A 15,930-nucleotide genomic window follows, 5' to 3' on the forward strand; every position below is an offset into this window, starting at 1 on the left:
AATGGAATCGGATCTTCCCTGATTTGACTGTGCTTCCCCCCGGGTGCACGCTGCCGGCTAGCCCCAGACCTCCGCTAGCCCCGGACCTCAGCCGCTGCTTCTGCAGAGGTCCCGGGGCCCTGCCCCGTGGAAGGCCCCGCCCCGTGGAAGGCCCCGCCCTTGGAGACCCCGCCCCCGGTCGAGGCCCCGCCCCGTGGAAGGCCCCGCCCTTGGAGACCCCGCCCCCGATCGAGGCCCTGCCCCGTGGAAGGCCCCGCCCCGTGGAAAGCCCCGCCCTTGGAGACCCCGCCCCCGGTCGAGGCCCCGCCCCGTGGAAGGCCCCGCCCCTGGAGACCCCGCCCCCGGTCGAGGTCCCGCCCACGTGGAAGGCCCCGCCCCAGCACCGCCCTTCGGACCCGCTCACCGCTCAGCTCCCCACCGCCCACCGCCGCCGGGGTGTCCAAGATGGAGGGCGCTCCTCGGGCGCCGCTCGCCCTCCGGCTGCTCCTGCTCCTGGCCCTGCCGACCGCCGAGGAGCTGACGACCAGAACACCGGAGCTGCTGTCCCGAGCCCCAAAGGTAGGGCAGGGCGACGCGGCCCGGCCGCTCCTGGCTCGGCTCCCGGACCCTCCCGTGGGCCCGGACAGCGACCGTGGGCTGAGGCGTCCGCAACGACACCTCGGACTCCTGGCAGGCCGGCGAGGGCTGGGGGTCCTGCTCTGCAAAAGGAGGGGTGCGGAGAAGCACTCAGGGAAATGGGGACGGGGGTGGGTAGAGGAGACGGGAGAAAGGCAGGGGACCGAGAGGGGCCCTTGGATGTGTGAGGGAACCGTGTGCAGCAGAACTTAGGTTCTGGTAGCGGTCCAGAGCGTCGCCGATTCCGACGGGCTCGATTGTCCAAAGTGCGTGACCAGGAGTAACTTCAGCGGCTCGTAATGGCGCCGGCCTGGGGCAGAGCCGGGCACTCGGCAAGGCAATGTTTATGTGCTCGGAAATGTGGAAGTTGCTCAATTAGAAGGAGAGTGTTTCCAGGCCACCTGCTGATGGACGGCGCGGCTCTGTCCGCTCGGGCCCGGCGACCCAGAAGGACGGCCATGCAGGCGGGTCCACGGGCCAGAAGAGCTGACAGCTGACCTGCCTTCTGTCTTGGTGGATGTCAGAAAGGGGCTCTCCACGAGGGACGGGGACCAGCAGCCCCAGCATCACCTGGGAACTCGCAGTCCGTGTTTTAACAAGCGCTGGGGGTGATCCTACAGGGTCCTTATGAGTTGGAATGGACCGGACAGCAACGGGTTTTTGGTTTTGTCGGGTGATTCTGATGCGGGCTAAAATTGGAGAGCCATTGGCCATAGTATTAAAGGCTGGCGACTGGTTTTCACCGTTTTTTTGCCATGGAGTCGTGCTGACCTAAACCAGTATTTGCTTTTCTTCAGATGAATGGAATGGTAGGGAAAAAGTCAAAGATTTTAAAACGTGAGTTTTTTAAAAAAAAGAACTACGTAGGTTCACCTTTCTTATTTGTCAAGACTTGAGTAAAATAAATACGGCTGTGACTGGCATCATAATGTTTTAAAGTTACGGCCTTCATCTCCCTGGGTACGAAAATAATGAGCATATCTGAGTATCACTTCTGCTGGGGCATTTCAGGAAGCCACAACATTGCCAGCTCTGAGAACCACTTGTATCTGAAATTGTATGTGAACCACAGTTGCAACTGGTTAAAACTGTGATTTTCAAAAATGAAATAATTGTTAAAGTGCTGGAAATGTGGACATTTCCCCGTTTTTCAGATTTTAAAGATTCATCATAGTGATTTATGAACCCAAGAAACATTTTGTGTCTGTCCATATAACCTGAAAAAAATGCATTTTGACTTCAAAATTAAAATACACTGTATTGTGGGCTGGTAGGAAACCCTGGTGGCTCAGTGGTTAAGAATTATGGCTGCTAACCGAGAGGTTGGCAGTTTGAGTCTACCAGATGCTCCTTGGAAACCGTATGGGGCAGTTCTACTGCGTCTGTAGGGTCGCTATGAGTTGGAATCGACTCGACAGCAGCAGGTTTTATGGGTGGGCCCGTAGTGATGTCATCATTCATTTCTTCTTTCTTCTATCTTGATTCCACTTTTGGAAAGTCTAGTTCTAAACTCAGAATTTCATACATAAAGCGAATGCTGAGCAGATTATATTTCATTACTTGGAAATACGTAGACGGGAAGCTTAATCTGCCTGATCTAATTTTTCTTCAACATTTTACTGTGAAAATTTTCAAACATACAGAAAATCTGATAGCATTTTACAGTGGCCGCTGTATGAGGTAAGTGCTGCACAGTAGAACTTTCTGCAGTGGTGGTTCTGTATCGGCTTTGTCCATTATTGCAGTGGCCTCTAGAGTACTGTGGCTATTGAGCGCTTGAAATGTGGCCATGTAACTGAGAACTGAGTTTTTAACTTTATTTAATTAACTGAAATTTAAATAGCCACCTTTGGTTAATGGGTACCGTATTAATAGTGCAGATCTAGACTACACATTTTACTGTTATCACATTATCTGCCCATCTGTCCATCATTCTGTCCATGCTTGTCTAAATTTAAGAAAACCGATCGAAGCCAGGAACATTCTCATCTCCCCTCCGTGACTCATATCTATTGGAGTATAAGCATCTTTCTGTTCTGTTTACATTTGCAGTTGTCAGAAGTAGAGGTTACACAAGATTGTAAAATAACAAGTTTTTATAGTGCATTCTTCTAATATTAAAGTAACTTGGTCACCAAAGAGAGGCATCCAGAGGACACTTATTTTCTTGTATGTATAACTGTGTATTTCATATATTTCCCTCAGACTCACTCATTTATTTTAAACCAGGTATCTATTACCTTTAAGAGCCCTGGTGGCGCAGTGGTTAAGAGCTTGGCTGGTAACCAAAAGGTCAGTGGTTTGAATTCAGCAGCTGCTCTGCAGGAGAAAGATTTGGCGGTCTGCTCCCGTAAAGATTACAGCCTTGGAAACCGTATGGGGCAGTTCTACTCTGTCCCATAGGGTCGCTATGAGTTAGAATCAACTCAGTGGCAGCAGGTTTATCTCTTACCTTTGTCCTTTGGAAACTAGTTGTGCCTCAGGTGGACATCATATTAGTGAAGGAATTAGAAGGAAGAATTGAAAATGGGTGGGGAGAAACTTTTCAGGTCTGCCACCCACTTTGTAAGTACATGCCACTCTGGCTCAAAAGCCTGAACTTCCAGTTAAGTCAGAGTCTCTCAGGAAGAGCAAGAAATATGACCTGGCTCAGAACCTCAAGCAGTAAGGGGTCAGATTCCCTTCTGAAATAAAATCATTCCGAAGGACCAAAAAGAGCTTCATTGAACTTGGTCCTCTTCAGAGAATACAGTATGCTACAGGATCATTATGAGTTGGAATCAACTCGATGGCACACAGCAACAACAACCGTGTCTGTTAATTGTCTTTTACAAACCCTGTATCCTACTAGGAAACCCTGGTGGCGTAGTGGTTAAGTGCTACGGCTGCTAACCAAAAGGTCAGCAGTTCGAATCCGCCAGGCGCTCCTTGGAAACCCTGTGGGGCAATTCTACTCTGTCCTGTAGGGTCGCTATGAGTCAGAATTGAATCGACGGCAGTAGGTAGGTATTCTACTAGACAAATAATGTATGTAAGTGTGATAAATTACTGACAGTATAGGATACGTTCACTGCTGAAAGGCAGAAGCTATAAGAAAGTTTCTTAGAACAACATTATTTGAGGATTATCTCTGGGTTGTTAGAATAACAATAGTCTTCAGTTAACAGAGTCTCTCATTTGAAAACGGGAATTTTTTACTGGCGTTTGGGCACAAAACAATATAGCCATCGTCTCAGTGGCTTACTGAACGTTGGTTGGTTCCAGGGGTAAGTGTATTGGTTCTAACCCAAGCTTAATTCTAGATCAGGGTGGGCCAGGAGAAAGCTGGGCTGGCTCTGAGGAATCACTGGTCTGAAAGATTCCTAGGTGCCTGTGGGAGTTGGGGAGTGCTCCAAAGTCAGCCTGAATGCATGCTGTGGGCCTTACACGCCAGGAGTCCCGTTCTATGAGTTGTCTGGAATCAGCTCAACCTCATAAAATCACTTCAGTCCCATTCTGTCGTCTGATGGAAATATCTAAAGTACTGGTAATAGTCACAGTACCAAAAAAATGCACTTGTATATTAGTTTTGATGTTTGTAAATAATTTTCCTGTTTTCGGAGATGTGTATACAACCCGAAGAAAAAGTATTTTAGAGGAGTGTTACTTTTATTCTACCATGACAGCATCTATCTGTGAATAAACCTAAGGAGAAGGATTTGGTTTATAAATGACAAATTGTCTTTGATATGGTCAATGGTGAATACTTCTCAAAACTGTACTTTCTTCTCTATAGAAAATATGTCATTAGTAATCTTAAATATTTGGGTAGACTGCTTTTAACCATTACCTTGGAAGGCACTAAAACTGTGGACTGGAGATACTTGTCTGTAGACACTAGAAGACACATTCAAAAAGAGCCATAGCCATGTTGTTTAAAAAGAAAAGAAACAATTCAAATGTCCATTGGTAGTGGAATGTGTAATTCAGTTGATAAACATACAATGCAATATAACACAGCAATGCAAATAAATGACTACAGCTGCGTGCATCAACAATTTTGAATAAAAGAAACAAGTTCCAGAAGAGTACGTTCAATATGGTTCCACTCACATAAAGTTCAGACACCGATAAAACTAAACAATATATTATTTAGAGAGAAATACGTAGGGAAACTACAAAACAAAGCAAGAAATGATTAATATGGAAGTCAGTACAGGGATTTCTTCTGAGAGCAGGGAGGGGAATGTGACAAGGTCATGCAGAGGCTAAGGCATGGGTAATATTCTAGTTTTTAACCTAGGTAGTGGGTAGGTGGGGTAGATGGGGTAGTTGTTAAGAGCTTGAGTACTAATCAAGAAGTCGGCAGTTCAAATCACCACCGCTCCTTGAAACCCTGTGGAGCACTTCTACTGTGTCCTGTAGGGTTGCTATAAGTTGGAATCAAATCGATTTCAACAGGTTTGGGTTTTTTTGTTGTTGTTGTTTAGTGAGTGGATAAGGAGCCCTGGTGGCACAATGTTTAAGCGCTTAGCCGCTAAACAAAAAGTTGGCTGTTTGAACCTACCCAGCATTCCATGGGAGAAAGACCTGGCGATCTGCTCCCATAAAGATTAACCAAAACCAAACCAAACTCATTGCCGTCGAGTCACTTCTGACTCAGAGCTATCATATAGGACAGTGTAGAACTGCCCCACTGGGGTTTCCAAGGAGCAGCTGGTGGATTCAAACTGCCGACCTTTTGGTTGGCATCACAACTCTTAACCACTGTGTCACCAGAGCAGTCTAGGAAATCCAATGGGGCAATTTTACTCTGTCATATAGGGTCACTATGGGTCAGAATTGACTAGACAGCGCACAACAACAGTGAGTACATGAGTGTTAATCTAATGTTTTGAACTCCATATTTGCATATTATATGATCATTTTGGAAACCCTGGTGGTGTAGTGGTTAAGCGCTGCGGCTGCTGACCAAAAGGTCAACAGCTCAAATCCACCAGGTGCTCCTCGGAAGCCCTGTGGGCCAGTTCTGTTCTGTCCTGTAGGGTCGCTATGAGTCAGAATTGACTCGACGGCAATGGGTTTGGTTTTTTTGGTTTATGATCATTTTATGTGACATATTTCACAATTAAATGGAAAAAGTGTATAGATTATGGAAAATTGAAATTGCAAATAAGGGCATAAATAAACTTTAAAAACGAATGATGAGTAATTAAATATTCTTTTAATGTTGTACTGCTTATGCAATAAATATACTTGAGGGAAAAGGAAAACTGAACTGTTCTCAATTTGTGAAATGCATATCTATAATACTGTATTTGTTTTTGCAGGACGGCATCAGAGTTAATGTAACTATCCTGACAGATGATGGGCAGGTATCTCAAGAACAGGTTTGTCTCCTTTTGATCATGTTTTTAATATATCATTTAGCAAAGTATTATGCAACCTATTTTATTTTTACCTATGCATATAATTTAGTTAGATAATTTATTTTTGACATGAAGAGTTTGTCATTATTTGTAAACCATTGGAATTAATGTATATGCTGCTTTATTTTAAGGTTGTTCTTAACATAACTTATGAGAGTGGACAGGTATATGTAAATGACTTCCCTGTAAATAATGGTGTAACCCGAATAAGCTGTCAAACTTTAATAGGTGAGTACTGCTAAATTATTTACATAATTCTTGTTTTTTAGTACTAAATTGATAAAACATAATTTTTAGATGTTATGTATTTCCATTTTAAATTAAAAATATACATCATTACAAGAGTATATAATAATGCTAATGTGTTTAAAACTCTTCTTACTTTACAGTGGTTATTCCTGGCATCTTCATTTTTTTCCTTTCATGAGATTGGATAGAATTGCATTTCCCGTAGGTAGATATCAATGTAAGGATGAGCATAGAGGTAGCAAATGGAATAGCTAGAGCCAAACTCTTGGCGGGGTGCTTAACATAATTGTAGGTAATAAAGAGGAAAATGAATTGTCAGTGTAATGTTTTTCTTTTTAACCTTTTTTATCATGAGTTGTATGAACTAAAGAAAAACAGATCTATTACTTTGGAATGTACCATTTTATTTAAATGACATGAAGAATATGAGTATATATAGTGTTCTTATTACCCACTTTCAGATATGCATTTATGGTAGGAAATTTCTCTCTAAGCACTTGCATCCTATACATTTTTTTTTAATCCTATACATTTTGATTTGTGATATATTTTCATTATCATTTAAGTCTGGATATTTTCTAATTATTTGTTATGCTATTTCCTTCTCTTATGGGTCATTTAGAAGTTATATTGCTTAAATTCCAGACATTTGGGACATTTTTACTGGTCCCACCACTATTCTCAGAAAAATACTCTGTATAATTTCAATCCTTTGAAATTTGAGACTTGCTTTAGTGTTCAGCATGGCTCAATACTATTAAATGTTCCTGTCTATGTACACTTGTAGAGAAAGTAAACTCGGTAATTATTTGGATATGATGTTCTAAATGTGTCAGTTAGGTTAAATTAATTATGCTGTTCAATATCTTACGTAATTACTTCTACTCGCTCTATCAATCACTGTTGTTGTTAGGTGCATCGAGTTGATTCTGACTCATAGTGACCCTATATGTACAACAGAATGAAACATTACTGGTCCTAGGCCATCCTCACAATCATTGTTATGCTTCAGCCCATTGTTGCAGCCACTGCGTCAATCCATCTCGTTGAGGGTTTTCCTCTTTTTTGCTGACCCTCTACTTTACCAAGCATGATGTCCTTCTCCAGGGACTGGACCGTTCTGATAATATGTCCAAAATATGTGAGACAAAGTCTCACCATCCTCGCTTGTATTGAGTATTCTGGCTGTACTTCTTCCAAGAAAAATTTGTTTATTCTTCTGGCAGCCCGTGGTATGTTCGGTTTTCTTTGCCAGCATTATAATTCAGAGGCATCGATTCTTCTTCTGTCTTTCTTATTCATTGTCCAGCTTCATATGCGTATGAAGACATTGAAAACACCATTGCTTGGGTCAGGCGCACCTCAGTCCTTAAAGTGACATCTTTGCTTTTTAACACTTTGAAGATATCTTTTGCAGCACATTTGCCCAATGCGATACCTTGTTTGATGTCTTGACTGCTGCTTCCGTGGACGTTGATTGTGAATCCAAGTAAAATGAAATCCTTGACAACTTCAATCTTTTCTCCATTTATCATGATGATGTTTATTGGTCCAGTTGAGAGGGTTTTTGTTTTCTTTATGTTGAGGTGTAATCCATACTGATGGCTGTGGTCTTTGATCTTCATCCAAGTGCTTCAAGCCCTCTTCACTTTCAGCAAGCAAGGATGTGTCATCAGCATAAAGCAGGTTGTTAATGAGTCTTCCTCCAATCTTAATGCCGTGTTGTTATTCATTAGAGTCCAGCTTCTCAGATTATTTGCTCAGCAAACAGATTGAATAAGAATGGTGAAAGGATACAACCCTGACACACGCCTTTCCTGATTTTAAACCACACAGAATCCCCTTCTTCTGTTCAAATGACTGCTTCTTGGTCTAAGTACAGGTTCCTCAGGAGCACAGTTAAGTGTTCTGGAATTCCCATTCTTCACAATGTTATCCATAGTTTGTTTTAATCCACACAGTCCAGTGCCTTTGCATAGTCAATAAAACACAGGTAAACATCTTTCTGGTGTTCTCTGCTTTCAGCTAGGATCCATCTGACATCAGCAATGATATCCCTGGTTCCACGTCCACTTCTGAATCTGGCTTGAATTGCTGGCAGTTCCCTGTTGATATACTGCTGCAACCACTCTTGAATAACCTTCAGCAAAATTTTACTTGTGTTTGGTATTAATAATATTTGATAATTTCCACATTCTGTTGGATCACCTTTCTCTGGAATGGGTATGAATATGGATCTCTTCCAGTTGGTTGACCATGTCTTCCAAATTTCTTGGCATAGATGAGTGAGCACTTCAGTGCTACATCTGTTTGTTGAAACCTCTCCACTGATATTCCCTCAATTCCTCGAGTCCTGTTTTTCGCCACTGCTTTCAGTGCAGCTTGGACCTCTTCCTTCAGTACCATTGGTTTTCGATATGCTGCCTCTTGAAATGGTTGAACATCAACCAGTTCTTTTTGGTACAGTGACTCTGTGTTTTCCTTCCACTTTCTTTTGCTGCTTCCTACATTGTTTAGTATTTTCACTGTAGAATCCTTCACTATTACAACTCGAGGCTTGAATTTTTCTTTAGTTCTTTCAACTTGAGAAATGCCAAGTGTGTTCTTCCCTTTTGGTTTTCTATCTTAAGGTCTTTTAACATTTCGTTATAATACTTTGTCTTTTCGAGCCGCCCTTTGAAATCTTCTGTTCAACTCTTTTACTTCATCGTTTCTTCTGTTAGCGTAAGAGCAAGTTTCAGAGTCTCTTCTGACATCCATTTTGGTCTTTTCTGTCTTTTTAGTGACCTCTTGCTCTCTTCATGTATGATGTCTTTGATGTCATTCCACAACTCGTCTTGTCTTTGGTCATTAGTGTTCAGTGCATCAAACCTGTTCTTGAAGTGGTCTCTAAATTCATGTGGGGTATGCACAAGGTGGTAATTTGGCTGTTGGGGACTTGTTCTAATTTTCAACTTCAAGTCAATCGCTGAGGGGAACCAAAAAAAGAACTAAATCCATTGGCAGTTGAGTGGATTCTGACTCATGGCAACCCCTGGTGTTACAGAGTAGAACTGAGTTCCATTAGGTTTTCCTGGCTGTAATTTTTAAGGAAGTAGCAATCTTCACCATGAAGTTTTGCCTAGTCTTCTCCTAGTTCTGTTAATTTTTGTTTAATATATTCTGAAGCTATATTACTAAATGCATACAGATTTGGAACTGTTATGTCTTCCCGGTGGATTGGCTCTTTTATCGTAATAATAGATCCCTTTTTATCTCTCATGATGTTCTTGCCTTAGAGATAGCTTTATCTTATATTAGTCTAGTGACAACTGCTTTTTGGTGGTGCTGGGGATTGCTGCATGGTGTATCTTTTCATTTACTTTCAACCTTTCTGTGTCCTTATATTTAAGGGGCGTCTCTTATAAGCAGCATACTTTCATTTTTTTTAAATTCAGTCCATCAATGTGTCTCTTAATTGGGATTTTATTTACACTAATGTAATTACTGATATATTTGGATTTAAATTTTTCGTCTTAATTGTTTCCTATTTGTTCCACCTGTTTTGTGTTCCTTTTTCTGCTTCTTTGCCTTTTTTTTTTTTTTTAATTATTCTGTTTCATATTTCTCTTATATCTTGCTGGTTTTGCATTATTTTACTATTCTTTTAGTGGTTGCAGTCTCTGAGTAGTGCAGGTGGTTAACAATGGGCTTGGCTGCTAACCAAAAATGAGAGGTTGGAGCCCACCCAGAGGTGCTTCAGAAGAAAGACTTAGTGGTCTATTTGTGAAATATCAGCCACTGAAAACCTTACGGAGCACAGTTCTACTCTGACACACATGGGATCACCATGAGTCCAAACTGACTTGACAGCACCTGATTTAGTGGTTACCCTTGATGTTAATAAATGAATACTTTTATCACTTCTAAACAATGTAAAAATCTTAGAATACTTTATTCTCTTTCTGCCTTTGGGCTATTGCCATGCATTTTAACTCTTCGTGTTCTTAAACCCCTATATGACATTATCATCTTACTGAGTATAGTCCAATATTCATTTGTGTTTACCCTTGTGGTTATCCTTTCCATTACTCTTTGTTCCTTCCTGTATATCTGTGCTTCCCTCTGAGGTCATTTTCCTTCTGCCTAAAGAATTCCTCTTAATATTTTAGTGCAGGTTTGTTAACAATGAATTATCTGAAAACATCTTACTCTACCTTCATTTTAGAAGGGTACTTTTGCTGGGTATAGAAGCATAGGTTGGCATTTTTATTTTAGCACTTAAAGATTAATTTCCTTTGTCTTCTTTTTTCTGTAGTTTCTGTTGAGTGTTAGTATTATTGTTTCTCCTTTTTTTTCCTGGCTGTTTTTAAGAATTTTTTGTCTTTGTCTTTGGTTTTTAATAGTTTTACTGTGATGTGCACAGGCGTGGCTTTCTTTGTATTTATCCTAAACTTGGGTTTTTAAATCTGTGGCTTGGTGTCCTTTGTCAGTTTTGGAAAAATTTTGACCATTATCTCTTCAAGTAATGCTGCTATCTTATCCTCTCTCTTCTTTCTTTCTTAACTTTTCATTTATTCACATTAGATCCTTTCATAGAATCCCATATATGTCTTACACTTCTTTCTGTTTTTTCCATCCTTTTTTCTTTCCATTCTTCTAGCACACAGATTCGTTCATTGACTGTGTCTAATTAAGTTAATTTTATTTATTGAACTTTACTTCTAGAATTTCCATTTCATTTTCTCATAGCTTCTACTTTTCTGATGAAAGTCTTCGTTTTATCATCTATTTTCTTGAACCTATTAATTCCAGTAACTTTAAAGTTCATTTCTGTTGACTCCAATGTCTTGAGGTCCTGTGAGTCTGTTTTTTTCTCTTGGGCTTCTACCTGGTATGTCTTGTTATTTTTGATGTTGTGTGTGAAAAATTGTAAAGGCACCAGATGATACTATCTTTCTTCAGAGGGGATCTGCTTTAGCCCCTGGTTTTTTTTTTTTAGTTGTGATCATAAGGGGCAGAGCACTTTAATTAAATCAAGGGTGGAGCTGATTCAAAACTGCATTTATGTCTTTGTTAGGCCTATTCTAATTCTCATCTACTCTTTTTTTTTTTTTTTGAATTGTGCTTTAGGTGAAAGTTTACAGAGCAAATTAGTTCTCATTAAACAATATACATACTGTTTTGTGACATTGGTTGCCAGCCTCTCACCCACTGTAATTCCTCAGATAAAGCTCTTCATAAGTTCCAAGGGAAAACTCGGGATGTTTGTCAGGACCCCTGCTCTTGTGGGCCCCAAATTCCCCAGCATCATGAGCCTGCATGGAGAGGCATCAGTATATATAAACTCATTTTCTTAGCCCAGCCCCACTGATTAATCAGCAAATGTTTCCAAGGGAAAAACTGCATAGAATATTAGCCTACTTCTATGATCCCTTTCTCTCCAGGATCTTGTCCCTGCAAGTTTCGACTGTCTGTCTAGCCTTGAACTTCCTTTTATCCCCAGCTGCATGAGAGTGTCAAAAATTCTGTTTAGCTTCTCTGTCTCTTAGTCATTGCTTTTTACTCAGCCTTTCAACTTTTCCACCTATTCAGTTTTGGAGTTGACAACTGCCTTGTAGGGGAAAATAGCATAGAACGTTGAATTCATCTGAGTGACTCCTTCTTGGCCCCTCAAGTACTGGCTGTCTTTTTAGCTCTCTGATACCTCCAGTGAGATTTGGGATTTGACTGTATATGTGTGTGGATTTTGTACAAGTTTTCTAGTAGTTCTCCATGAGAGGGTTGGTCTGAAGTACTACAAGCTAATCCATTATACCTAGAAAAAGAAGTGCTATTACTGGTTTAAATAATAATTCCATCAGCATTGCACTCACTGGGAATTTGATATGGAATGCAGCCTGGCTCCTCTGTTATAGCCAAGCCCTCTTTCCAATCTTACTGCTTGTTGCATTAAGTTTGTTCCTTAGGGCAATAAATGCCCATCTGATCCAGTCACAACAAAAATCTTCAGAACATTAAATGCAACAATAACAACAACAAAACTTCTTTCCTTAATTCTTCTTATTTTGGTCGATGTATTAACCCAAAAGTTAGTGGCTTAAGATAATAATATAATTATCTCATAGTTTCTGGGGGTCAAGAATCCGAGCTTGGTTTAGCTGAATCTTCTGGCTCTGGATGGCTCACAAGAATACAGTCATCTCACTGCGCACCTGGAAAACATCTGCTTCCTAGCTCAAACATGGTCGTTGGCAAGATTCAGTTCCTTGTGAACTCTTGGAGGCCCCGGTTCCTCATGAGATGTTGGTCAGAGACCTCTTTCAGTTCTTGCCGCGCTGACCTTACTGTAGAGCATCTCACAGCGTGGCAGCTGTCATTATCACTGAGTGGACAAGAGAGACTACCAGCAAGAGAGAGTGCTAGCAAGACAGAAGTCAGTTTTTTGTAATCTAATCATGGAAGTGACATTCCATCACTTTGCTGTATTCAGTTTGTTAGAAACAAGCCACTAGGTCCAGCCCACACTCATTGGGAAGGAATTACACAAGGACATGAATTTCAGGAGGCAAGGATCATTTTTTTTTTTAATATAATTTTTATTGTGCTTTAAGTGAAAGTTTACAAATCAAGTCAGTCTCTCACACAAAAACTTATATACACCTTGCTACACACTCCCAATTATTCTCCCCCTAATGAGACAGCCCACTCTCTCCCTCCACTCTCTCTTTTCATGTCCATTTGGGTAGCTTCTAACCCCCTGCACCGTCTCATCTCCCCTCCAGGCAGGAGTACCAACAGAGTCTGAAGTGTCCACCTCATCCAAGAAGCTCACTCCTCAGCAGCATCCCTCTCTAACCCATTGTCCAGTCCAATCCATGTCTGAAGAGTTGGCTTCAGGAATGGTTCTTGTCCTGGGCCGACAGAAGGTCTAGGGGCCATGACCACTGGGGTCTTTCTAGTCTCAGTCAGACCATTAAGTCTGGTCTTATGAGAATTTAGAGTCTGTATCCCACTGCTCTCCTGCTCCCTCAGGGGTTCTCTGTTGTGTTCCCTGTCAAGGCAGTCATCAGTTGTAGCTGGGCACCATCTAGTTCTTCTAGTCTCAGGATGATGTAGTCTCTGGTTCATGTGGCCCTTTCTGTCTCTTGGGCTCATAATTACCTTGTGTCCTTGATATTCTTCATTCTCCTTTGATCCAGGTGGGTTGAGACCAATTGATGCATCTTAGATGGCTTCTTGCTAGCATTTAAGACTCCAGATGCTACTCTTCAAAGTGGGATGCAGAATGTTTTCTTAATAGATTTTATTATGCCAGTTGACTTAGATGTCCCCTGAAACCATGGTCCCCAGACCCCTGCCCCTGCTACCCTGGCCTTTGAAGCATTCAGTTTATTCAGGAAACTTCTTTGCTTTTGGTTTAGTCCAGTTGTGCTGACCTCCCCTGTGTTGTGTGCTGTCTTTCCCTTCACCTAAAGTAGTTCTTACCTACTATCTAATTAGAGAATACCCCTCTCCCACCCTCCTTCCCTCCCCCCTCTCGAAACCACAAAAGAATGTTTTCTTCTCAGTTTAAACTATTTCTCAAGTTCTTATAATAGTGGTCTTATACAATATTTGTCCTTTTGCAACTGACTAATTTCACTCAGCATAATGCCTTCCAGGTTCCTCCATGTTATGAAATGTTTCACAGATTCCTCACTGTTCTTTATCGATGAGTAGTATTCCATTGTATGAATATACCATAATTTATCCATTCATCTGTTGATGGGCACCTTGGTTGCTTCCATCTTTTTGCTGTTGTAAACAGTGCTGCAGTAAACATGGGTGTGCACATATCTGTTCGTGTAAAGGCTCTTATTTCTCTAGGATATATTGCAAGGAGTGGGATTGCCATTGAGGATCATTTTTGAAAGCTGCCTACCACAATAGAGGATGTCAGAAGGAATATGGAGGGCTTCTTTTTTTTTTTTTAATAATTTTTATTGAGCTTTAAGTGAACGTTTACAAATCAAGTTAGTCTGTCACATATAAGCTTGTATACACCTTACTCCATACTCCCACTTACTCTCCCCCTAATGAGTCAGCCCTTCCAGTCTCTCCTTTTGTGACAATTTTGCCAGTTTCTAACCCTCTCTACCCTCCTATCTCCCCTCCAGACAGGAGATGCCAACACAGTCTCAAGTGTCCACCTGATACAAGTAGCTCACTCTTCATCAGCATCTCTCTCCTACCCATTGTCCAGTCCTTTCCATGTCTGATGAGTTGTCTTCGGAAATGGTTCCTGTCCTGGGCCAACAGAAGGTTTGGGGACCATGACCGCTGGGGTTCCTCTAGTCTCAGTCAGACCATTAAATCTGGTCTTTTAATGAGAATTTGGGGTCTGCATCCCACTGATCTCCTGCTCCCTCAGGGGTTCTCTGTTGTGCTCCCTGTCAGGGCAGTCATCGGTTGTGGCCAGGCACCATCTAGTTCTTCTGGTCTCAGGATGATGGAAGTCTCTGGTTCATGTGGTCCTTTCTGTCTCTTCGGCTCATAGTTATTGTGTGACCTTGGTGTTCTTCATTCTCCTTTGATCCAGGTGGGTTGAGACTAATTGATGCATCTTAGATGGCCGCTTGTTAGCATTTAAGACCCCAGATGCCACATTTCAAAGTGGGATGCAGAATGTTTTCATAATAGAATTTATTTTGCCAATTGACTTAGAAGTCCCCTTAAGCCATAGTCCCCAAACCCCTGCCCTTGCTCCGCTGACCTTTGAAGCATTCAGTTTATCCCAGAAACTTCTTTGCTTTTGGTCCAGTCCAGTTGAGCTGACCTTCCGTGTATTGAGTATTGTCCTTCCCTTCACCTAAAGTAGTTTGGAGGGCTTCTTTTGTTTTAAATTTAATTTTATTACTTCAGAGGCATCATATTTGGGGGCTGGAGAGTCACCACTTTGATGTGTTTATATGACTGCACTTACTCACCCATTGAATCTCCTGTGCTGTAGTGCAGTAGCCTTTGGGCATACAGATGTGAGCCTCCTGTTCCGTGAGGGAGACCGAGGGGTAAATAGTCAAGTAAAAGACTGAGAGGGACCATGGGAGAGGGGGAGTTTTACAGTTATGAGCCTTGAAGTATGTGAGGGGGTTAAGCAGAATAGAGAGAGCAACAAGAGCAAAGTAAGGGAGCCTGAGCCAGGCCCACATGATTTATAGGAGATACCACTAATGGTTTTGTGCAAGGAGGCTATCAATCAAAACAGAATTTAGTAAGATTAATCTGGCATTGTTGTGTGAATGATTTGGAGATAGGTAAGTATTTTCATAGTAAGTGGTTAATGAACTAGATATTGGTGAAAGGGGGAGGAAATGAAAAGGACAAGTGTAAGAGTTTCTTTGTAGCTGGAATGACCCAGAGTAAACAACTGTTTACAGAGGATGAGGGTTCCAGAGAAGGCACAGGTATCCTAGAAACTTTTATCTTTGGTGACTTGGAGAAAAGCAGAACTATGAACAGAAATAAAGAGGTCAAGGAGGAAGATTTGTGAATAATTAATCATATTTAGCTAAAAGGTTAGGTCACTTGGTTCTCAATAGAAATATCTATACATGTTTTTAAAATTACAAATATGGTCTCCACTTCCAGAGATTTTGATTTAAGACTGGGATGAGGCTTTGGCATCTTTATTGTTCCC

General features: G+C 41.6%; 1 protein-coding gene across 1 annotated transcript in view; it reads left to right on the plus strand.

Annotated features, from left to right (window-relative positions):
- The first annotated feature begins 374 nt into the window (after positions 1-374).
- Positions 375-15,930, plus strand: part of GINM1 (glycosylated integral membrane protein 1) — a 36,314-nt gene continuing 20,758 nt past the window's right edge. The window contains exons 1-3 of the mRNA XM_049903222.1: positions 375-558; positions 5,925-5,984; positions 6,155-6,251. Of these exons, the coding sequence (XP_049759179.1) occupies positions 445-558; positions 5,925-5,984; positions 6,155-6,251 (271 nt within the window). The 5' untranslated portion in view covers positions 375-444. The remainder of the gene's footprint in view (positions 559-5,924; positions 5,985-6,154; positions 6,252-15,930) is intronic.

The sequence above is a fragment of the Elephas maximus genome, chromosome 1 (genome assembly GCF_024166365.1).
Source record: "Elephas maximus indicus isolate mEleMax1 chromosome 1, mEleMax1 primary haplotype, whole genome shotgun sequence".
Taxonomy (NCBI): domain Eukaryota; kingdom Metazoa; phylum Chordata; class Mammalia; order Proboscidea; family Elephantidae; genus Elephas; species Elephas maximus.